Source organism: Mercenaria mercenaria, chromosome 3, assembly GCF_021730395.1.
Source record: "Mercenaria mercenaria strain notata chromosome 3, MADL_Memer_1, whole genome shotgun sequence".
Classification (NCBI taxonomy): domain Eukaryota; kingdom Metazoa; phylum Mollusca; class Bivalvia; order Venerida; family Veneridae; genus Mercenaria; species Mercenaria mercenaria.
Window position 1 is genome coordinate 41,659,394 of NC_069363.1, and position 27,037 is coordinate 41,686,430.

The following is a 27,037-nucleotide window of genomic DNA, read 5'->3' on the forward strand; positions in this document are numbered from 1 at the left end:
TTTCTTCTCTTGTTTGTCTTGGAAACTAATGTTCTTCAAGCTTACAGAGTATGAAAATATTCTTAACGTTAGAAAAAATTCGATCCTACATCCTTAAGAGGAAAACAGAGGAAGATGAGACAGTCTGGAAGATAATTAATTGTGTCTGTTGCTGAAAAGTCTGGGTTAACTTTCAGATAAACATGCTTAGTCATAAAATGCGTCGTGAGAGGCCTCTCTTTCAATATATCGAAGAGCTGAAAAATGACACGGCAGCTTCTAAAAGTAAGACATAAATACATACCTGAACAAACCTCAATATATTTTACTAACAATTTATTGTTCAACGTTATCAAGATCACAAAATAAGTGTTTCCATTTAATGTAATCTTTATCTGCAATAATACAACATGAATACATATCATGGCGATAATTATGTAAAACTGATTGGCTCTATGACATGAATCGTTGCGTGCTCTTTAAGAACTCGCAGGTGACCTACTCATTGATTTCAATTATTCCCTCAGAAACGCATTAAGACCAGCCTAAAGATTAAACATATCTACAATAATGTTCTTAGATCACATTTTATTATAGAAATGAAATTTTATATATTGAGAGAGTTTTATTTAAACAAACAAAACACCTGCTAAAGAGGCAGACCCTTATATGCTTGCTTCAAAATGTTAATTATACAGTGTATTCCAATTAACCGTCAGATACCGTGAGTTGATAAAACAATTCTGAGTGCTTGTGTCAATGAAAATATCCACTTCCGGATGGTCTAAGTAAGACATAAAGATAACAGCAAATTTGTCCAAGATTTCTACAATTTGTAATCATCTTTATCTAAACAAGAACCTAACGAAACAATTTTAAAACACCGAGATAGTAGTCCGCAAGGCTAGTGTGATATTCACTAGACTAACATGACTTGCATGTCTCATCGTAATATATATAAATCTTGTCACTTTACTCAAAACACATTTTGCTGTCTTTCACTTACAGATTTCAAAAGTATGTTTTCTCACAGTACTTCATCATTTTGAATCTAGACATCACTGAAACTCAAGCATGTCCCTGTTATCCTCCCTCTGCTGCTTGGAATTAAAACAAGGATCTACTGTACTCTTACATGGACAAAGTCGTTGTAGATTCCTTAGTAATAATCCATTCATACATTTTTTGATATCTTTTTTCACTAAATATTATATTTATAATTATTCGAATAAGTTGACTATTTCTTCACGCCGTTGCAGAGGAACAGTTTTTGTGCCGGTCAATTAAACTCTAAAATTGTTACGAAAATCAAAATATTGATCATTGTCAACCATGACCCTCATTTACATTCTCTATTCGGTTATACAAACCTACGTATTCCTCTGCTTTTCCACCATTATCCAGTGACTGTGGTTTGTAAGTAGACAACATCTTACAGACCATTTTGATATCATTGTCTGCTGTATCTTTTGTCTCGTGTGTTGCATCACAATTTAACTTTTCCTTTTCCTCTATATGAGCATTGACTCGGGTTGTCTTTTTCACTCCTGTATGTATCCTTGGATGCTCAGAACTATGATCCGAGTTTGAATGCGAATGTGAGTGCGAGTGTGAGTGTGAGTGGCAGCTTCTTGCAGGGGAAACTGGCTCCACTGAAGTAAAACTTGTTTCAGAATAACCGTTCTTATGTGAAAACCTATATGAAAAATAACTCCTTTTCTTTGCCGTATAAATTTGACCTCTGCAACATTTTGGTCGTAAAACAGTCTGCTTGAAAGCCTTTCTGAATTTTAAAGACATAATACTATACAATAATGGGTTTATTGTACAGCTGATAAAATAGCACACACCCGATATATAATATATGACTTTATGGGCCTCCAGAAGATTGTCAGTCCATTTAGCGGCAGGGATGTAGAGGGTCATAAGTCTCTGTGCATGGAAAGGTGCCCAGCAAACAAAGAAAGCAACCACTACCGCAACTGAAATATAAAGAAACCGTAATTCAGGCATGTGGCTTTCACTGTGCTGCTTCTTTCTGAATTAGTTTGTCTTGCACTCTCGGGGCTATAGGACATTTTATGCAAATTATTAGCGTTAGATTACCCAAATTGGGTTTCTGTAACTATGTTTAATTAAGCTTGATTTCTGTCAGACTTTATGGTATAGGCTTGCGGGCTGCAACTGCTCGAAGATGCAACTGAACCAGAAGCAGTATTGTAACAGTTAAGATGGTAATAGATCAAATATTCTCCGCCTTATATTTCTTTTGCTTCACAGTGATTTCGACCGGTATTTCAGACTCATATTGTAACATCATTTAGTTTAAGTTCAGTTGCAGTAAAGAAGGCATGCTGTGTAATTTCATGCAGCAATTATGCTTCTGGAAATAAATGACAATTAAGAAGTTACGCTATATATTTTTTCAAACAAGAACGGTCATCAAGAAACATATTTTACATCACCGAAAACATTTTCCCGGACAAGTAAACCGTGCAGGTACCTGAAACATCAACTACTATTATCCATGTACAGTTTACATCTTACCTGATTGGAAAAATAATAATTCTAAAATAACTGCTTTTCGTTGGGGACTAATAAGTTTGGATTACGTGGCTGGATCAGTTACAATATAAACAATTCCGTTTATAGCATCTTCATAATAGTGTAGTCAAAGACCGTACGTCCCACACATTTAGCCGGAAATAATTTTTACCATTAATGCCATGCCAATGAAATAAAATGATTTCTGGGTATTTCGTAAACAAGTACAGTAGTTAACACTGCTTTTAAAGTATAAGTCATAAAACAGTACAATACAGTGTAACTTTCATTGAGAGACAACCTAAAGGAACGACAAATGATCTCCTATCGGAGATTGTCTCTTAACCTTTAGCCTGCTAAATTTATTAAATGGACTAGTCCATCATTCAATTTGGGCCATACCATTTATTCTTCAAAGGTGTGTTCACTGAAAATTTACTGACTGGAAAACGAACAGTGCAGATCATGATCAGCCTGATCTTGGTCTGCATTGGTCACAAAGGCAGAATTACTTGCCGCAGGCAGGCTGAAGGTTAATACAACGCAATTTCTTCATTTACAAGACAATAATGAACTGGAAAAAAAGTTTCTTAATAGAAGTGGTCTCTAAACAGACGTATTCTAAAAATTGAGCAAGTTTGACGGAAGATATAGAGAAAGTACTGCATTTTGCATCATCTTGTAGAACAAACAAGAATAACAGTTATTTCTAAACAAAATGGTAATTAAAATTGTCAGGTACAGGGAATATAATATTCAATCAGGCAAGAATTTTGACATAAAAAAAACACTTTTCAATTATTATCTTTTCCGCGTACATACAACATGACCGCTGATTACAGCCATCTGAGATCACTGAAAGTAGAAATAATTTGGAAATTGCAGTTGGAAATTTGGTAACTGAAACGAAAATACATCTTAATTTAAATCATGACAGCAGCACTTCAAGTTTTAGCATTTGATCACTCCGATACGGGTCGCTCAGTGTTGTTAAATTTTACCTAAATATTTGGTTTGTTCCATACAAAGTATGGAAGTACATTTTCTTGAAATGTTCTCAATTTTTGAAAGGCCAGTGCATCAAAGAAGACGCTTCTGTGAAAGGAATCTTCCACTGCCACGTGTAAGCTTTAATAAAAGACATAAAATTGTAACAGAGATACCGACTTTCCCGCCTGACGGCATTTTTCACAAAGATTTTTTCCAAACATTATGAAGTCTTCAACTGACTATAATGCACTAAACAACACAGTATGATTATACTTAGCTTAATTGTAATGATAATATATAATATAATATATCTAATGAGGATAAAATCTCTTGAAGACTGTTTGCATATCAATAACTGCTATCTTACCATAAACAAAAAAAATCATTTTTATAAAAGCAAAACAGACGTATCATATTGGTTATATAAAAGAAAGAAAGAAAGTAAGTACATGTACCGACAACAAAAAGGTCGATATGTTCCTTGTGACCTTGTCGTTAAAGCTGGGTGTCTGGGTCTTTTATATGACGCATCATCGTTTTATAGAGAATATTTATTTATGAGATTTAAATATCCCTAATGCACAGAATGGTGACAGACCGAACAAATAAATGGACTGAATTTTTTTACTTGGTAGTAAGACCCTGACCTTTTAGCTAGCATGCAAGACGTCTAATGTTTACTACTGCTTTAATATTTAAATATCAATCCATGCCTAACGAAGTTATAGACCGAACTAAAACCAACATGAGATTTTTGATCTCCAAGTGTAACCTAAACATAGACTTCTTAGATAGGGACATGGGTCTTGCGTCATTTTGTTATGGGAAATATATGTGCAAAATACTGCATCAGTAGAAAAGTTTAAGATGTGCAAAGTTTCGAAATTCGGGAAAATATCGGCCTTAGTAAATGTCCACGTTTACGGGTAAACAAACTAAATATTGGCACTTCCGTTTTCAGCGATTCGCGAAAATATTCATTTCAAAATTTCAACCAAAGAATGTATCTACTTATACATTTACATCGGAATCCGTTCATGAATGACAGATGTACGGACAAGCGAAAAACAGACTCAGTTAACCTTTGACCTCTAAATACATCCTTAGCATTGAGTTATTGGCTGGGGTCTTACGCGCGGCACGTCGTCTTTTTATTGGAACATTTCATGTAATTATAAAATCTCTTGAAGGATGGCACCGTTTGTAAGACAGAAAGACGTCCTACTTTTTGAGGATTGTCAAAAGTATTTATTAGAGACGTGGATAAACCAGACTGAGTGCTTAATTGAAACTTCAAAACAAAACATTCTATACATGGCATTATTGATAAACGCAAACGACAAGTTTCCAAGTCAGATTGTGACTAAAATGCACTGCTGGTTTCGAAATTTCGATATTCCGATATGACATACTATAGGATGTCGAAGGGCTTTTCTCCGATTAGACGGTTCAGTACAGTACAGCTCAGTAAAATGTACAGACACTCCGATTTAAAAGCCAGACCCGTAACGATTTAAGAATGTAATTATAAATTGAAAGACAATACCATTATTTTTGGAATTCCTAATGGCACTATATTTTGATCAGCCTTACATCAGCTATCTAAATGATTCCTCCAAATCATAGACCAGTAATATGAGATTTCAGTAAACTGATGTATGGTCCCTGAATAGGGATGCAGTTTATAATTGTGGTAGACAGACCTCATTCGTGAACGTAGTGCTGCAGTCGTACTTTGTAAATGCGTGTTTTTAAAATCGTATTCACCGTAACAACGACTGCTCAATAATTCATGTGTACACTTGGTGTCTTAATGTCATAAAGCTTGCTAAACGTTACAAGATTCGAGTTGGATAAATGTAACTTGTTTTAAATCTGTAGGTGTATAAAAAGAATAAATCATATGCGATCAACTCAAAGTTAGCATTAATTGGTTGTGTCCTGTAATTTAAAAATGTTACTTTTTAAAGTCTTAAAACTTAATATTTTAAACATACAGCGTAGAAATACATATTGTACGTGTTGATGTCTTAAACTTTTCGAATATATATTACTGCAGGAAAGTAATTAAAGTTACTGTCATGCAGATTGAATAAGAAAGTTATAACGAATCGCTATCTAATGATACAAATAATGAATATGCATGGAGAAAAATCATAAACAAATCAAGATATTTAAATAAGGCGAGTTGCTCGCAATTGGGCAAATGAACGGCATTCGAGCACTGAGGTTTTGTTGAAGAATGTTGGGTGTAAAATCAATAAAATTTATTCCATGGAATAACACGATAACATCAGCATTTGCCTGTCAAGGTTTAAAACATTTGGGCTATTTTGGTATTCTTGTCATCTCCTCGTGAAAGTATGCTTGCAGTGGATGTCGTCAACGACGTATGAAAGCAGAATTGATATGTTCAATACATTGTGTTAAGTTAAAATCTTAAGATTGGAAACCCAGTGCTCAGTTACTCGAATCGTTATATTCGCATTGACAATTGATCACAGTAACCTGTATATAGCCCTCTCATTTCATAATGTCAATAATCTACCAAGCAGCTTCAGGCGATTTTCGTTTGTTCCTTCAGTAATGCTAATGATACCCGTGTAACACTTTGGCGCTTTCTCTAGCACAGAAGCTTAACAGTCGCGTTCAGTCTTTTGATATGATTCAAAACATAAATATACTTTACTGTTACTAAAGCTGGAATACCAGTCTAATTATCAGCAATACAAAATCAGTCTTTATAATAGTCTTAACATGGTCGATGATTTTCATGTAATTAGCAACACCTGATACCAAAATGACAAATTAAATCGGTCTTTGATATGTTCGGAAAAAAGAAAATTAGATGTCAGTATTCCTTCATAACGTATTAAAATAAGCGTCGTTTCAGAAAACACCAATGAATAAAAGAAAAATGCACTTGTAAATATTTGTTTCCAAACATTTTACCACAAAACAACGTGACGATAGCGTTAAACGGAAATTATAAAATTTTGTTCTTGCACCATGTAATAAAAATTAGATTATTGTCAGTTTCATTCTACCAATACCGGAAAAAATAGTCATTTACGTACCTAACATTTTCAAAACGGATCTTCTGGCACGAGCCTGTTGTTGAGCTCTCATCTCCACACCTGTGAGCCGATCCCTGTGCGAAGCGTCTGAACCATCCCGATATAATCCTGATCTACGTATGGCTATTGCTATAAGTGTGTACAAAACACTCACGAGCGTCATGGGAAACACAAAGAACAGAAACGTAGATATTTCAAATGTCCGTTCAATATGATTCTTTTCACTGATGCCGCAATATGCGGACTCGGCTATGTTCGTATTTCGTTTATCAACGGCATAAACGACCTTGAACTGGACGGTTAGTGGGACTGAGGAGACGGCAGCAAGACACCAAATTGCAACTATAACACGAATCACCCTCTTCAACCCCGACATAGTTTGTGCTTTCATCGGGTGGCATATGGCGACGTACCTGAAAAAAATAACATTTTTATCGACAATAGTGATGTGTTGTTTTGTATTAGGCTTATGCTTTACATTGGGATAGAATCACATATGTATATGATTGTTGTTCAATGCAAGTAGTGGTTAAACTGGTTCATACATTCAAAATAAAGTAAAAGCTATTTCAACAGCTTCCCTATCTCGAAATAATTCAATGGATTTTCTTTACATTTTACTCATTTGTGTGCCTCTTACAATTTATTCAAAATAAACGATAAAAATGTATGACATCAAGTTTGCTTTACATTGTTACGTTTTCTCAATATCTGAAAAGAAAACAACAAAGTACTAAATTAGCAAATTACGTAAGCATGTCCGAAAATATTCAGAAATATTCTTTAAATATTTGATAGTTTTTAGAAATTCATGTTTTCTTTATTTCAACTGCTAACAGAATCTTTTAGTACCGATTTGACAAGATTTGGACATGTTAAACGAGACGAAATAAAGACTGCTTTATCTGTAACTACCATTTAAAATTTCCATTTTCACGGTTAATATATGTTTTCAAAATGATTCCCTAAATCCAATTTAAGTTTGTTTTAAGTTAGAATTTAAGATTAGCTTGCTTTAAACAACAAAATGCTGGGGGGTTCTGTTCCTAAACTGACATAAACTACCTTTTGTACTGCGTTTTATGTACTAGTCTTGATTTTATCAAATTTAAATCATTTTAAATCATTCTGTCTCAAATCAAATGTCATTTTTTTTTCTAAGCAAACAGTGCTTAAAACAACTACGTAAGTCGTAATTAACCTTTACAATTATAATATTATTAATGATGATTTAAATGTTACTTATGATCATTAAAGATTATCTCTCATTAGCTCTTATTTCTCTGAAGCAATATAAGACTGAGAATTAAAACTGCAGTTGATAACTACAATGTCTTAAAGGTTCATTCTGATTCCGGTCCAGTAAGCTCGAAAACATTCCGCGGAAATGAAACTAGATTGTAAATGCTTTATTCAAACACTTGGAGAAGACTTGACGTAACTGATAAAACTTTTCTTTTCTAAAATTAAATTAATGGATGTAAAAACAAATATACATAATTTAGAACCGTTTCCGAATTGCGGAGATAATATATGCCTACAAAATATGAAGAAAAAAAATCTTGTTTTTTTAAGCGGATAATTTGACGTGCTATGCTTTCATTGTGCGTCTCATGAGACGGTTTAATTTGGCAAGTTTATCTGATGTGTGTCAAACCATCTGACTACTTGGAAGGGCTGGAAGGCACATCTTATCATACCGCCAAATTATGATACTGATATACCCGTTAGAAATTCACAAGATAAAGGTGTTAACTCTTTTGGACACAGACTGATTGCACTGCGTAAAGAGCACGATTTGCTTATTGTAAATGAGCGTTTGGAGCCGGGAAAATGCACTTACTATTGTTTAAATAATAAGAGATACGGGGCTATTCTAGTTGATTATTTATTAACAAATTCAAGAAATTCTGAATATATTTCTGATAGGATAACTATGGAATCGGCGGAATACTCAGACCATTGTCCTATAACATATAACATCATGTGTCAGAAAACAGCTTTCTCAATTAGAAGGGAACATATTAAATTTGATAAGATATATTGGGATTCTGAAAGGTCTATGGATTTAATAGCTCGAGAAGTTTTGAATCGATGAACGAATAATATTGTGAATGATAATGATGATATTGATTTGAATATAGAACGGTTAACTGAAACAATTTACCAAAATAGTTTTAAGAATTTCGGTAAGTCTGTAAATTATAAGCCAAACAAAACTAAAAATAAAAAGAAATGAATGGTTTAATGATGATTGCAGACGAGAAAAGAATTCATTTTTAGATAAAAAAAGGAAAGTGAAGAGATGTGGAAATTCTGAAAATACTTTTGAATTTCTACAGAGCCGTAAATACTTTTGAGAAGTAAAACGTAAAGCCAATTTCAACTTTTTTTGCAAAGGAAAAGCGCAATATTTCTGAACTTAGTCGCATATCACCGAATATGTTTTGGAAAAAAGTAAACACGTATAGAAATTCCAGAAAAACAAGTAATCCCGATGTAGATGTTTCACTATTTGAAAATCATTTTTCTAAAATTCTTAATACACCTGTTGAAAGTAGTTTTGTTTCAGATAATGTACAATAATAAACAAAATGGATCGATATTGATATTGATCGTTTAGATAAGCCTTTTGACGTACAAAAAGTAAGCAAAACAATATCTTCTTTAAGTAGAAACAAATCTCCAGGGTGTGATCTTGTTGAACATTGCAGATTATCTTATAGATGCCAAAAAATTTATAACACCATACTTGGTTATAATTTTTAATTTATCATGATGGAATATATCCCATATCATGGACAAAAGGAATAATTATTCCACTACATAAAAAGGTGGATAAATCTGATCCTTCTAATTATAGAGGAAAATCACTGATAAGTACAACGGCTAAGATTTTTTTCACTGTTATCAAGAAACAGACTGAATAAATGGTGTGAGGACCAGAATGCTTTTACTGATGTGCAATTGGTTTACGAAATAGCAGAATTACTTCTGACTGTGTTTTTATTGTACATAGTATTATACAAAATTTTATTTCTATGAATAGGTCATTGTACTGTGCTTTTATAGACTCTGAGAAGGCGTTCGATACAGTCAGTAAGAATGCCCTGTGGTTTAATTTATATGAAATAGATATCAATAGTAAAATGGTTAGAATGCTTCAGTCAATATATAAACACGTATCAGCCTGTGTTAAGGCTTTTTTAAATGTTTAGGATTTTTTTCGAGATTTCGCTTGGCTTACAATAAGGGAAACCACTCTCGCCAATACTTTTTATACTCTTCGTAAATGATGTCACAGCAAATCTAGATTATAAATCATTAACAGAACAAGATTTTCTTCAACTTTCTATTTACTTGTTGTTGTTTGCAGACGATATGGTACTATTTACTACTGACCAGAACAGTCTTCAGGCACAGCTAGATAACTTTTATGTTTACTCCATTAAATGGGGACTCAAGATAAATACTGTATTGATAAAACGAAAGTGTGTATTTTTAGAAAAAGAAGACAGAATATTAATTATCAATAACATAATAATAATACACCATTGGAAACTTTGAACTCTTTTTTCTATCTTGAAATTTTATAATGGAGCGTTATCTGAAGCTATTAAAGAAATGTCTGATCAAGCACTTAAAGCTGTTAATGGTTTATACTCACTATTTTCTAGGCTAAAATTTGATGTTAAGACTAAATTGACACTCTTCGATCGTATGCAAAAAAAAAATGTAATTGTTATTTAAATGTAATAGAATCTGAGTATCATGTGTTATTGACTTGTCCTAAATGTAAAAACTTACGTTCAAAATATCTGCCAAAAATATCATTGCCAAATCTGAAAATGTTTGACAATTTGTTGTCATCTGCTAAGAAAAAGTCCAATTAAATGTATGTAAATATTTAAAGAAAGTTTATTTGTTAAGGGTTTGAAATCTTGCTTACAATTATTTAAACGCATGTTGCGCAAAACAGTTTTGAAAGTACTGTATACTGTTCTTTAGCCAAAGGCATGTATATGTCGATTATGCTAATAAATGTTGTTGTTGTTATTGTTGTTGTTGTTTATCATTTGACTTAGTTTTTTGGAAGAACCTAGTTAACAGAAAGTACATACAGAAAAGCCTTCCGATATTAACCAATAAAACATTGAAATCAGCATGAACAGTAACACCACGTGAAATATGTAATGTTTATAACAAAACTTACAAAAAGCTTATTTCTTCAGATTATTTGGTTATTACTTTCAGTAACAATTATTTATCTTAAATAATGCAAGCATACATATCAACTATAATAAATACATCAACATTTATAGCAATCTGCTAATGTTGGATAGTTGTCCTTGAAAAATATCATGAAATGGACTGAAAATCTTAACAGAAAGTGCTTCCAAGATGCAAGAAAAACGCAACTTCTGGTATCCCAAATCTTAAAATTTTCTCGGGGATGAACCCCCGAATCCCTCATACAAAAAAGACAGGGTAGGGGTGGGGATCCACCTCTCGTGCTCTTCCCCGCTCTCCTGCCTTCGGCACTCGCGGGACACCATTTGGTTATTGTTTTAAGATACGATTTTCTATCTTAGATAATTGTTTTTGATCCAAAAAATACCGAAATACATCTCAGCTATAAAACAATACATCAACATTTATAGAATTAGCTAAATTTAGTCTAATGTTGGATAGTCATCCTTGAAAAATATCATGAAATTGACTGAAATCTTAACAGAAACTGCTTTCGAGATGCAAGAAAAACGCACTTACTGGCATCCCAAATCTTAAATTTTTTTTTAGGGGGAGAACCCCCGAACCCCCCTAAGAGAGAGGTGGGGAGGTGGGGTGGATAGGGTAGAAGGGGAAATCTTTCTCTCGTGGTCTTCCCCCCTCTCCTGCCTTCAGCACTCACGGGACACCGAAGCCGAAGGCCGGACCACTTACCCGAAGCCGGCGACGGCCCTGATATGACTTACTTTTTCAACCTTAAATGGAAAGCACTGTTCACGGTAGACTGTTTGAAGATACACAAACGATCTTTGAACGAGAAAATGCAATTTTCTTTAACCAATATCTTCATATTAAATGCATTTTTATTGTATTTGACAAACATAAATAAGAAACAAGTAAAAGGCGTAGGAGATTATTTCCAACCAGATCATACAAAAGGCTTTTTCTCGCTGAAGTCGAGATCTTATGAGAAGGTTGAAGATTTTCCTTTTTACCCGAACAAGTATTTTTTAATGTTGAATTGATTATCAAAAGACGACAATTATTATCTAAGCAACACTTTTTGACATTTTAATCTATAAGGGACATATTTAAAAACAAAAATATAGACGATGCTACATTCGTATTATATAGAAATATTACCGCCTTTTTATAATTACTCCCCGTTCAGGTTGAAAAGGTTGTAAATCTATATTGATTTCAACAGAATTTCCAGTCTTATATTGAAATTTGATAGGCAGCATTTTTGACAAACGGACAGGTCTATCTTAGTATACAAAGGGAGGTAACAAGTAGTTTACAAATTGCATTCCGGATGAATTATTGCTAAAAGTTTTTTAAAAGTGTATACTTGTCTATTAGAATCTTTGACGAATGATATAAAATTGTTCATACATTCCTTTCATTCCATATGCAAAGTGTGCTAATTAAATTCATACAAATAATGGTTTAGTTACCTAGTTTGAAAAAACTAATTTTATACATATGTCAAATGAGCACATTACATGTATTAAGATTTAAAACGATCTGTGCTCTGTATTTCTACACTGTTATTATTCTTACCATTTTCTACAGTAAGAAACACTTAAAAACTTACCACTCGCACTGTTATCATATTAGCAGGAGAACTAATAATTCAGAAAAATAGCAAGCAGTTACTACTTAATCAAAGTAGACACAGAATTCGTAGTTAAGAGAAATACAATAATTTTAACATCGGCAATGTATTTCAATCGAACAAAATAATCACTGATATATCTCATGATCATCTGGCACCTTTTCAAATCTCCAAATATGTGGTTGTAAATAATCAAGGAATGGTCACGACAGGCTGTGAGCATGCCGGATGAATCTACACATGAGGTCAATAAATCATATTTCTAAGGACTTGTGTACTCTCAGTTCATAATATATCATTATCATCTAAAAACCAAAATAGCAATCTGTCGTGACAAGTAGGATTGTTCAAATGTAATTAGATATGGAATTACTTAGTGTCCCAGCGAGTAAAGTTTTCACATGCGTATGTCAATATTCGTATGAAATTACATTGAATCAGTTAGAGAGGACACATTATGAGAAAGACAAATCGATAAAAATATGATATATTTATTATCAAAAGACCAAAATAGCAATGTTACGTGACAAGTATGGCCGTCCAAAGTAATACGAAACGACCGTATAATTGTACGTTGTCTCAGTGGAAAAGGCGGCAGTTAGAAAGGACGCATTATTATCCAAATTTCCATGCACATAGAGGGGTGACTGGGCATATCAAAGGAAGTAGTCGTTTACAAAAATATGTTTTGGAAATATTCACATGGTTGGACATTCTAGTTATTTGCTGAATTGCAACACATCCAGTTATAAATGTGATTGCAAATTTATATCTTGTTAACATTGAAAATATTTGCAGGTAGACGAAAATAAATACTAGAAGCAATTTAAGTCCCTTGAAAGCGTTTAATGATAATGGAGTGTTTCATAAATTGCAACTTAATTTAATCTTATTCATTTTTCTTGCTGCCACTTTTGAAATTATTTAATATCAACAAGATATTCGGACAATCGGGGGCTCTACTACCCCTTTGCTTGGACGCTTACTGTACATATCTTTCAAAAGCGTATGGCATTCTTAGGTTGATTATTTATTACAAGTACATGTTTACATAACGTAAATAATATTACTTGTAATAATAAATGGTATTTATATTACGTTTATGTCATAAACCTTACACTTATGTCATAAACATAATAACAACAATTCAGTAGCAGACATTCAATGTCATTAAAGTCTAAGCAAGAGGTAAGTGCAAAAATGTAGCTATGTTTACGTGGCACCACATGATAATTAGTATATGCTTTCTTGCAAATACGACCGAACATTTTCCCGTCTTGATTATAACACTTCAAGGCCAATTGAACATTCGGATTATTATTTTTTAAGAGCGAATATATGTCAAGTTTTTAATATTAAGAAGACGATGGTACTTACGTTATCTGTATCTTTAAATGATTTATAATAAACGTGGTGTTTGCCTCAGATCATTTTAGGTAATTATACATGATATTGAAAATTGCAGAAAAGTACATTATAAAAGAAACATAATTATCATCTTTATTACGAAATCTACAAAAGGACACAATTTCAAAAGTGAAAATTTTAATACATGTTTCACACAGACCTTTATTAAATTCATAAAGTTTAACACTTTTGAATGAAAATGGAAAGAACAGCATCAAATGAAGACTGAAAACACAATATAAGGTTCAGAATGAAATATAGCATATATATAGATGTAGATTGAAAGCACATCATAATATGAAGCTTTAAAGTACCACATCAGACGCAGGTGATTAAGGAACATTTCAGAAATAGCAATGGTAGAAAATGGCGGGAGATTATCTTTGGTATCAGATGAATACACTCACTATGGATGCTTGATGCATATTTACAAGACAATTATTTGGCTATAATCGTGTGTACGAGTACCCACAGAGTATAGACAGTCAAACATATCTGTAAAGACCATACATAGGAAATGACAAAAGGATTTTTGTTCACATTTGGTCAGGTCAGATTAAATTAAAATAGTTTTGGTTATGCAGGAAGAAGATGGCGTAGCATTGATTCTCTTTATTCGAAAGTGGTCTTTAAATAAGTTTGACTGCTGAGGAAACGAAGGATTTCAATGTTAGATATGAACTTTATTTCAAGTATAATTCAAATATAATTCAAAAGAGAAGATACCACCTAATTAGGGATATTTGTTCGTAATAATTCCATAATATTAAAGTTGTTGTTTTAATTGTAGTATCAACTCTGTTGAAAGACTGTGATTAACCAACTGGCCTAATATGAACGGTTCAAGCCAGAGTCGAAACTTTGACTTTACAGTTCTTGAGGCTAATGCCTCCAGTGCCCCTACTTCACGTGGTACGGTCATGTATATTACGACGTCGTTTTAATTGTACATCATAATTATCGCCTCCTTCAATGCTCCTACATTTACATAAGCTATTTCTCTCATATTTTTGCACCCTCCACAAGGAACAAATCTCGTTATAAATTGCCTCTTTTTATGTGATCAAAATTGTAAAGGATTCAAAACTGACATTAGATTGATAAACATTATTTGAACATTTTCATTTAAATAACTATAATAGCTTGTGAAATGAATATTTCCTGGATATTTCTTAAACGTGCACGAAACATGATACTTAAAAAGGCTAATTAAACCAAATCTCTCGCAAATTGTATGTTAGAAGAGGACATAAACGAGGTGGCAAAACGAAATTAATGGCATTTTATTACATTTTTCTGCAATTTATATCATTTTATTGCATTTTCTGCAATATCGTTTTATTACAATGTGCAATGTTCGATATGCTAAAATAATTCCAATGGGCAGATCCGAAATGCAATTTAGATTAGATATATTTTGTCAAACTACAATGTAATTAAATACTATTATCATTTTTGTTCATATTCATAAAATTACCATATATAGTAACACCCACACATTGTTAAAACGGTGTTTTCATCATGTCAAAAAATTGAAAAAATTAACTGTAATGATCACTTTTCATACTTATTTCATTTTTGTTTCGGTTTTCGAAAGCTTTTATCTATTTAAAAATAATGTCTATAGTTTATTACAACATTATAATCAAAGAAAGACATCGAAATATTTTGTTATTTCAAGACAGATTAGAATTGTGCAACGATCTTTGAACAGATGAATTAGAATGTCTTTGGTATTGTACCACAAGCCTCTTGCTTAACAATTTTGTGCTCTAACTAAAACGATACGAAAACTTTATATAACTGATTTAAACTAGTCTTCCATTAAATCTGAGGGCAACAGTTACTTTTGTTCCAAGTTCATTTAAAAAGAGCTACTGTATAAATCGGTACGTTATGTTAAACATTTACATATCCAGCAGAGAAAAATGAAGGCAAGTCCAAAGTATGTTTCAATATCACACACTTACGAGATGTAATGATTTTCGAAAATTTTGTTTATAACTGATAGCATAGAGACACCAGTAACTCTCTTAACTCAATGGGAAACAACACGTTTATAGAATATAAAGTGACGAGGGATCACCGATTGTCAAATTTAATCTGGCACAAGGTATTTCAATGCAAAGGAAAAGTAATTTATCTATGTTACCTGAAACAAAAACAGGATCCTCAAATTGTTTTCTTTCATTTTCTCATATTTCTATACATTTTACCCATACCTTAACGCATATATATCGGCAGTAGATAGTGTTCTTCCTTCAACACGTTTCCTCTAACGAAATTTTGTGGGTTTCAACTTTTTTAAAAATGTTGCATGTTTGTTGAAAAATTTCACTGCAGAAATGATTTACCCAGGGCATTTCTTGGTTTGATCGTCTCATATTTTTCTTTTCAAAGAACTGATCACTAGCAAATTAAATACCTTCCTGCACTAATTATGCATGCTTCTTCAATGCCTAGAGGTAAAACAAAGCACAGTTTGACATGAAATGTACCTAGTCACCTAAGCCTGCAATAAAATTTCAGCTGTGATGTCTCAATTTTCTCAAGTATTTGAAACGGGACCTTTTTCGTTTTTGTTTTTTTTTCAGAAAATGATCCTTTCATTATTTTTCTGATTGTGAACATTGACGCAGTTAGCTTCACATATATCTAAAATAAATAGTGCCTACTTGAAAGTTGTATTCTAAGTTTCAGTGCCTACACAGCATACATCTAGTCAAAAAATCAGTTTCGTCACAAATGATACAGTATATGCACCATCTTCCCGTTATTAGATAAATATTGAATTCTCACAGCTTATATTGTCAATGGACATTCGTACACTGAGCTGATGATATCATTAACATCTCGGTACCAAAATAGCAATCAGACGTGACAAATAAGATCGTTCAAATATGATTAGTTATGCCTATAGAACCAGATAGTGTCCCAGCGGGAAAAATAGTCACAAAGATTTTTTCTGGCTTGGGTTTAGATAGGAGGCAATATAGAAAAGATCTTAAAAATACATTGCTATGACAACGCACATAATGCACATTAGTGGTAACAGTACATAAAAATGTATAGAAAATGACATAAAATAATAGAATAAAAACTGAAAACTGTGCCAAAATGGTACATGCTCGATGTCAATGACCATGCAACATTTGTTTATTTATGTTTCTTTTGAATATCCATTTCAGTCTGATGTTCATTTCAACATAGGTAGCTGTCAAATTTAGTTTCATTATATGTCATGCTTAAGACTATAACTAGCATTAGGGTTCGTTCTTAGTTTGAACCTAGTTTTTTCAAATTTCTTTCAAAATCTATAACATGAGTGCAACCTTTTTGCTTTATGGTAACTACGCTGGTAGGCACTATATCCGACCTCATGTCATTACATCCTTAAATGTATGTCAAGAAAAATGCACATTTTGCCCGTTTTTTGACAGTTAAGATACACAGCAGTGAGTTATGGAAAAAGTTGATTGGATAAAGCCGAGACAACAAAATTATACTCACCGTTCAATTGTAAAAGCAGTGATAGTCAAAATGCTAGCATTTGTAGACAATTCAGCTAGCATGGTTCTCACTATACAAAATACTTCTCCAAATATCCATGGATACGCTGACCAGATGGAATAGGTTTCTGGTGGTAGTCCAACAATAAGCAACAACAAGTCAGCAATAGCAAGGTTAAACAAATAGTAATTAGTTGCCGTATGCATATATTTGTTTTTAGCTATAACTAAGCATGTGCACACGTTTCCAAAAATTCCCGATAAGAATATAAAACCATAAACACATGTTATTGCTATTACAGTTGCCAGTGGGCCTCGTCTTGGGCCATGTACACTTTCTAGGTAATCCCAGACGCTTCTTTGTTTGGGTCGGTGTCCTGGAAACAGATGCCAGGGAATATCCAAGTCAATTGTGGAATTCGGGAAGAAAGGTAAATCACTATTATTGCCCGTCTGAAACCTTTCAATCAGATCGAGCAGGTTATAGTCCGTGTAGTAAGCATTCCCGTCGGCAAGATACGGCTCCGTCGTGCTATTCATCTTGCTTTATCTGAAAGTAGACGAAACGATCAAAATTAGTGTGAAGACAATAGCTTTTAAAATCATATTTCAAATGTTTGCGTCACAAACATCGAAAGATTTTTTCTTATCTTTACGATAAATACGGTAAAGTCGACTGTTGTATAAAATCCTTTCATGAATTCATTACTGTCATCGTGCGAGAAAAAGTCATTCTTCCTAATATGAGAGTCGATGACAGAAATAATGCTGATAATCTACAGGTCCGTCTCAACATTTAACTACATAGCAATTTGCCTCATATATTTTCGCATGCCCCTATGTCGGCTTAATCAGGATTACCTTTAAACGAATATATCATTTTTGCAAAAGAAACATGATTTTTGCTAACGCGGTTGTATTAGATTAGTTTAAGTGGTACTGGTGCATCATATTAAAATGGTGAACATTGTACAACATTTACAGATTCTTTATTCCTGTATCAGAAACATCAAAACTTAAATAGCAGGAGGCAGAATATAACTTTTTTTTTATATCTGTCATCAATTTTAGTACATCAATCTGAGAAATATATCAAATTAGGCAAGTAGAACATGCTTTTATTGTCGAGAAATATCATAAGTTTTTGTGTTATCTAAAATATACCTGTTATGAAAGAAAAACCGTGTATCGTCTCGGCAAAGAAAACACTTTCACATGAAATAACCTCCGAAATAGTTTAAAGCCAAACTCTTGCATTAATAGTAAATAAATACTAAAAATGCGTCAAAAGTTAGAATTAAATGTCATAAAGAATTTCAATATTTCGTTTCCCGTTCTCTGACCAAGTTCAGTTTTCTATTCAACATTTAAACACCTTTTTTTGTTATGCAGTGATTAATGCACTTGGTTTATATTAAGGCTGCATCAGTCACAAGCTAAACGAGTTGTATTATTTTTCCTCCTGTGTTATGCTTCTATGTTTCTCTGTTAGACTTTAGGATCAATAGATTATGTCAATTATTGGTCATGTTCTCTCTAACTCATCTTAAGGAATCCATAGATCATAATCATGTTTTTACAAAGGTAATATATGCCCTCAAAAGTGATCATAGTTTAGTCAAGACAGGGATATGCGAACAATTATGAGACTTCTTAGGATTAAATTATCCTCTATGTACAAATATAAAATTTCAATACATTTTGAAAACGAGCAAGACATAATCAAAACAATCATTTCTTTTATATTGTTTCTATCAGATTGACACACTTTCTAAGATACTATAAATGCCCTCGATTTTATTTCAAAATTTCAACCATGTATACAGTGTTTATTTGAAATGTACTGCCTTTATGCTCCACCTTTCGTATAAGTTATCAGAAACACCTTTCATATTTAACACTGATAGAGACCTGATAGATATTTATCATACGTACATGTACACTTTGTTGATACAATAACAGATGCAGCTGTGTATTGTCTGTATTAAACTGATACCATGCCGTGTTTTAAAATATCGTTTGTTTTTGAATGTTAAGATAAAAGTGTTCTTATTTCTGTGACTTGGCTCTTTTGCACATAAAATGTTAACACTCAATACTGTTTAGCGTTATCCCATCGCAATCATATCTACTTCTGATATAAGATCTTACGAAGCGTTCACAAAAATATTTATACTTGATAAAGTTATAGTGTGTTTCTTGAAGTGTATATAGATAATGTACAGCCGATTCACCGCACTTAAACAAACAAGAAGATATTCAAATTAATGGTAAAGTGCATATCGATTTGCTGGAATATGAACCGCCGCGCAAAAAATACAAAGAAATGCAGAGACCTACATTAAATGACAGCTTGAACTGAGTTATCGAACCTTGCCATATATGTATCTCTTTCCAGGCACGTGACCGGAAATGTTACAACGTCATAAATATGGTGGCTTAAGAGAAAATAAGAACGGCAGAAAATGCATGACTGTTGATTAATTGCATGTAACAACATCCAGGAAAACGATGTTATAAATTATAATTAATATCATAGGTCAGTGTAGTTCATGAAAATAGATTAAAACGGTTGTCTCGAGCAAAAACCTTTGAGATACAATAAATGTTTATGCATTTAACGTTAGCTACGTCCTACTTGTTTTAGTTTAATACAGAGACACAAATCAATGACATTGTCTCTGCCTGTAAGAAGAAACAATAGCTCCATTTTCTATAATGTCGCGAAAAGCTTGTCGTTTTCGTGCGGACCATGTTTTAGTCAGAGAAAAGCCTCAAACTGTCCATTATTTGAATGAATTGCTAAAAGCCCTGCGTTGTGCCTTGTTTTGATAATTCTTCCCCATAATGGACAGTTTTCGTCTTTGTTCTTTTACATATTCAGAAAAGCGTTAGACACTTGTGGAAACAACCGTTTTCAGGTACATAATTATATAAAACTGCACGATGCATTAAAAGTATAAAGCTCTAACAGTATCTTGTACGAACAGTGTGCCTAAATATAATAGGTACACATACTACAAAGGTAATTTATCATGCATTTATTTCATTACTCAGATGTACATCAGTCAGATACGGATGAATCTTTACATTATAGATGAATCAAACATCTGATATACTACTACCCCTAAAATTGATCTACGTTTGTCGGATTTATTAATAAGCTAAAAATATTACGTTCCAATTCTCTACCTTTTACATAAATCAAAAACACAAGGTGACGAACATTTTTGATACTATATACTAGTTTTTTATTATTATTTTAGATAATATTATTACAGTCTAAAATATTCAACTTTTACGTAACGCCATTATCATTTGAGAGCTTATTACTTGGTTCGACTTGTCTGTCAGCTTAACAAGGAAGGAAATCAGGCGTTGTATATTCGACGGTTTTGACGCGTGAACCAATGACAGACCGTTATGACGTCAATTGTGACGTTAAAATGTCATTTGACGTCCCGTTCATTGCCGTTCAAATGAATTTTGATAATACTGTTGCATGTTAGAATGAAAGTAAAGCGTATATCGTCTAAAACAACACGGTTGAGATCCCTGGATTTTAAGCACAACCACGTTACCTTTCTGCACGCCGTTGTGAAAATATTTGTGCTCAACTATGCACTGAACAGTAGTAAATCCAACCATAAACCACCAGATGGCCTTGTTTAGTCAAAAATTAATTAATTGATAGTTGCTTTAAATCGTTCCCATCCATCGAAGAATAAACTGATGGTATTGCTCAATGTGTATCGCTATTATTCTGTGCTCAAACATTTCATGTATAAGATGCTTTTTTATAAATGTTTTCACGTTGCGCAATATCATCAGCTTTGTCTACGCTGTAAAGACTGATGTTCATAGAATGTAAACACGTACATCTCACGCATAACATTTAAGCAATAAAATGTTTTCAACAAAGATTATTGATAACCATTTTTATAACACAAAAAGTATCTTTTTAAACATTCATTGCATTTATAGCCCGTAACAAGGTCAAAACATAAACAATGTAAGTTGTAACGAGATCTAATGCAATCGACCAGAAACATCATAGAGATAGTACATATAGTATATTAATAATATCTGTCATGTGTTTACGAATCGCATAGAAATATCCGTCCCGAGGGCACCTCCGCATTGGGCGGTAATGAGGCTTGCCGAATTACCGCCCATGCGCAGGTGGCCGAGGGACGGATATTTCTTTCCGATTCGTAAACACATGACTGATATTTTTTCTTGCATATCGTATACATGTTAGCATTTTATTCTGGCAGATTATTTTTCTTGAATACCGTATTTTACAAGTAACAGGTAGAAATTCTTACGTAGCACTCTTTCTTATAGTAGAGAATGAACGCAAAGCGCGGGAAATTAACGTCCGTAAGCAGAAGTGACGTCATGATGTTTTGCGTTACGCACAATAACATAGTTCCACTTTAGTTTTATCATTTGTAGCGTAACGTTATGTTCTTACGGTAAACTATCGTATTTTGAATCGAGAAATATACCATAAGGAACGGATAAAACTATCAAGGTACCTACTTTTTTCGTATTTTACATAAACAATATATTATCAGTTCATGAACCACTAGTTGCCATTAACAGCACGAGAGTCATCTGGCATGGGGTTTCCAGATGGGTTTTGCCGGCATGGGTAAAATCACCGGAAACGCCAGTCCGGTGTGCAAGAAAACATAATCTACAGACGCGAGACTTCTTTCCCGTTAAATACCGTAAATAAAAGATGTAACAAACAGCAACTATAGTCTCATTGTCACATTTTTGAACCGAGTAGTATTGGCAATTTATTACATTGGAAAAAACCGCAAATTTACTCTTGTAGATGTAGAAGGGTAGTGTCTCTTTCCTTTTCAGAACAATATTTTGTGTATGGACAGTTTTATCACAACTTATTTGATCATACGACCTAATATTGTTTACTTTTATCGCAAACTGGCAATATAATGTCTGTCCTCCATGAATAAATTCAAAACTCGTCTCAATTTAATGAAGAAAGATTTATTTACTAAAAATCTAAATTTGAACTACATTTTTTTAACTAAAATATATCAGCAATAAAGGAGAATTAAGTTAAATTTTCTGTTTTAATATAGTAATTGATTTTAAATATATATTGTAAGTAATAAATTGTCAGAACAACGTGTAAATGAAACCAAAACAAAAAAAGCAAATGCGTTGAATTTTGTAAAAATAAACCAGTATTTGCATTATTGCATTGAATGCATCTAAACTACTATTTTATGTTTGTATTGACAATTATCAAAATGATGAACCAGACTTACAGTCTACTTTTGATCAAAGAAAAATTGCACTGTAATAGTATGAATGTACCTCTCGAAATAATATAAAATTGATTGCAGTACTTAAATATACAATACCACCTGAATTTTACTGCAAATTAACATTTCCAATTAGGTAAGGAATTCATATTACCCTTTTCTTTTTCTTTTTTTTATCATATTAATACTATTTTTGTCCATTGCACTGAATGACGCCTCATTTATATAAATAGAAATATCCATTACATAATTAGTCTTATTACTTTCTAATAATGTACGCGTTGCAACCTAAATATACACCACATACCATTCAACGAAAGGTCACTAGTGTCAGGTGCGTTTTAGTTTTCAAGTCGAACTTTCAAACTTTAATCAGGGCATATTTCCTGTATTTCGTGTATAGTATGTGTATATGTTCAGTAAGTATAGATTTGAATTTATCCTTTCCAAGATTTCTTTGAGCTGAAATAGCACTGTAGCACTGCTAACATCATTTTGTGGGGAACAGATACACCGTATTTCACCACATAATAGAAATAAAAAAACAATATCTGCAAAATAATAGAAAACTCGTTTTGATCCAGTATGTTCAATGGATTGTGCAACACTCCTCACGCCCTCCAGCGTAAAGTCCATCTTTTTCAGAAATCAAGCATCCGACCTTATGCTTTTGTTTGCCTATTTCTTTAAGTATATTCTTAAATGTTGAAAAAATTATGATATAATCGAATTCTACACAGCAGGAAACGTAATGATTTGAGTTTGCTGTACTACCTTAATTAATTATGAACTTTGAACAAAAGTTAGGCAAATAAGAGATAAACAAATAGCATTGGGGATCTGCAAAGAATGTATTCTAAACATTACTTGTTACCACAATTTCTTAATCACAAATGTGCTATTCAAGGAAGATTTAATTGTACAAAGCACATAAAATATAGTTTTCAACAAGAGGGCCATAATGACCCTATATCGCACACCTGTTAAACTTGGCATTGGAATCAAGATAAATATTCTTACCAAGTTTCATGAAGATAGATAAATATGGCCTCCAGAGTGATAACAAGCTTTTCCTTTGATTTGAGCAGGTGACCTAGATTTTGACCCCTCATGACCCAGTTTCGAACTTATCCTAGGAATCATCAAGATAAACATTTTGACCAAGTTTTATGAAGATGGGATCACAAATGTGGCCTCTAGGGTGTTAACAAGCTTAATTTAACCTGGTGACTTAGTTTTTGACCCCTTATGACCCAGTTTCTAATTGGCCTAGCGATCATCAATATAAATATTCTGTGCAAGTTTGTATCAAATCAAAGCATAAATGTAACCTTTATATGACTGAAAGGGCCACAATAGAAAAATCTATTAATATTAAAGATATCTTGCAAGTTTGTTTCAAATCAAACCATAAAAGAAGTCTCTATATGGCTGCAATTAGCAAATTTTGGCCCTTTAACTCTGGAATCCATGATGGGATCGGGCCAGTTTTCAAAAGGAACCGAGATATTATATTAATATAAGTTTTGTGCAAGTTTGATCAAAATCAATTGCAAAATGTGGTCTCTATCGTGTTCACAAGAAATTGTGGACGGACGCCGACGGACGACGGACGAAGGGTGATCACAAAAGCTCACCTTGTCACTACGTGACAAGTGAGCTAAAAATATGTTGCTGCATAGTTCACTAAAATCCCATTTTGAACAGCAATTTAAATTTCAGAGGAAAGGATTAAATGTGCTTTGAAATAGTGCATTTCGTTAGAAAAAGTCCTGCAGATAACCAAATTCTTGTTCACAATAAACTTCCATTCGATAAAAGATAATCATTATCTAGTTCAAATACAATTTTAGGAAGTTCACCTAATTCACACAATTGCTCATGTTTTGCATTTGCAAATGTTACTGATATCAGAGTTTTCACTGAATGTGTACGCTAGAGTATATATAGTTCAATATGACGTTCAGTTGCAACTTGACCTCCACTTCATCACTCATCGAATGCATAAGGTACAGCAGAATATATAATGTTTTAGGTGTTTTATAGGCTACTAGTAATATAATGGGCTCACAGTTCTGGTGCTCGGATATTCTTACGCACTCGTAATAAAATTTTAGCTCATCTGGGCTTTGTATAATGATAGATCTAGATCTGATGATAACATCTGAAGGCTTTGTTATTAAAATGTATAAAGTTTTACTTACTATTTATTGTTTCCATCCATCACAGAATAAACTTTCATAATTTACATATTAACTATAATATTAAGTGATTTAGAAGTTTAAATGGTACTGTGTTCTACAATATATAAAACTTTGCCTAAGCTGTGAAAGCTACTGCTCGTACATAGTTCGGAAAAAAACTGCAATAAAAATGTTCAACAAAGGTCGTTTATCCGTACTCCTTTTATGTAAAACAAAATGGTCGCTGCTGAACGAGTTCATTGTTATTACAGCCTTTTACCACATTAAAGAAGCCAGTACCTGTGAAACACCGGTCTCCAGTGTTGATCACCATGTTAACAGCGAGTGTAAATGAGCCGTGCCATGAGAAAACCAACATAGTGGGTATGCGACCAGCATGGATCCAGACCAGCCTGCGCATCCGCGCAGTCTGGTCAGGCTCCATGCTGTTCGCTTTTAAAGCCTATTGGAATTGGAGAAACTGTTAGCGAACAGCATGGATCCTGACCAGATTGCGCGGATGCGCAGGCTGGTCTGGATCCATGCTGGTCGCATACCCACTATGTTGGTTTTCCCATGGCGCGGCTCAAATGTATTTTATTGATATTATGAGACATTATTCTCCTTTAATACAATAACTCAAGAGATGTAACAAATGGTTTGACTTGATTGTAAAAACAAACAACAACTAGAAACAGTCTATAAATGTTTAGTCACTGTGAGACGCTTATAACTGTTCAACACTAGCATCATGCAGCTTCTGCTACCGTCGTGTGTGTAAGGGTTAAAGTTACATGTCGGAAGTAATTACACCACCCTGTAACTTTAGAACCTGTTTCAAACTTCCAAGTGTACTGTCGCCAATGGCCGTTCTACAAAAATTCATCTGTTTGTGTAAAACTGAGTGCAGGCTAGACAAAATGCAAAAAAAATGCTACCCAAGCTTTAAACAATTAAACAGTGACAAGTTATAAATCAATGCACTGCAATCCCGGATATTCTACTCTACCTATGACCTAGAAATATGACATTTCAATATACAGTATGGATAGAAGGGTACGATTGTTTCTTCTTACTAATATTTATTTATCTTTTATGGCGGTAGCTATTATCATCTAAGAATTTCAAAGCATTTGTACATGTATATATGAAGATTAGATATGCGTATTTTTATGTTTGTATATTAACATGTTTTTACTGATATTCATTATATGAATTCTACACGGGGTGGCCCTCCGATTCCTGTTATACCATTTGAGAACGGGATGACCACTAGAGCTTCAAAATATTTTGGTTTATGGATGCATCTCCCAAAAGAAAATCAAATAATTTATGATATTACTCCATTTTATATGACAACATTTCTGATCAGTAAAGTATTTATTGTACTATTTATTCTTTATAATCATACGTAAACACACATTGTGCGTATGCATATTGCCCAAAGGAACATGTTTGTGATGTTTTGTTGTGTTTTATTGGTTGCGGGTTTACCCGCTACCAAAGTTACAAGTGTAATTCTGACAACCATATAGCATCTTTATTTTATTCCAGATCACTTCCAAAAGATGTACATGTGCTACACAAAATAGTTCCATTCATGAACAATGCGGATGATTCACCTTGTATCCATTCACACTGACTTTGAATTACATAAGATCTATCAATGATAAGGTTTTCCAGCCCATGGTTACATCACAAACTAGGACAGGCAGAGTTCATCTTAGATATGAGGCACATTTGTATATTTGTTTCTCATTCATGTATATTTATGATTGGCATTTAAACAGAAAATAAATTTAACAAATCCCGCAACCACCAGACATCTTAAGGCTTTGATTTCTCTTGCTACTAATAGCATAAACGTAGAAATAGTAGTATTGTTTCTTTGTTTGATTTAACATAGCTTATAAAAAAAATTGTCTTCGTCAAATCTTTATTCTAATGTGTTTAACGTTTTATTGACTACAACAGACCTATTTTGTTTACACGTTTGATAACTGTGTCCCAGACAGGTTCTGTTTTATTATTTTAAAAATAAATCACGTTTTTTAGTCATGTAAATCAACAGTTATACAAAGCTAATATTACCTTTTTCTGAATAACCGACTTAAAACCAATATGTATTTTACCTGTTTCTGTAATGAGTTGACAATAATACACAAACTATGTGTTTTAAAATGGTTGTTGTAATTGA

At 33.1% G+C, this 27,037-nt stretch overlaps 1 protein-coding gene across 3 annotated transcripts in view; it reads right to left on the reverse strand.

Moving 5' to 3' along the window:
- Nucleotides 1-300: 300 nt before the first annotated feature.
- LOC123524979 (pyrokinin-1 receptor-like) overlaps nt 301-27,037 on the reverse strand; it is a 188,696-nt gene continuing 161,959 nt past the window's right edge. For all 3 annotated transcript variants that reach the window (XM_045303637.2, XM_045303636.2, XM_045303635.2), the window contains 3 exons: nt 17,356-17,904; nt 6,591-7,003; nt 301-1,961 (listed from right to left, as the gene is read on the reverse strand). In XM_045303637.2, coding sequence (XP_045159572.2) covers nt 1,306-1,961; nt 6,591-7,003; nt 17,356-17,894 — 1,608 coding nt within the window. In that variant the 5' untranslated portion in view covers nt 17,895-17,904 and the 3' untranslated portion in view covers nt 301-1,305. The remainder of the gene's footprint in view (nt 1,962-6,590; nt 7,004-17,355; nt 17,905-27,037) is intronic.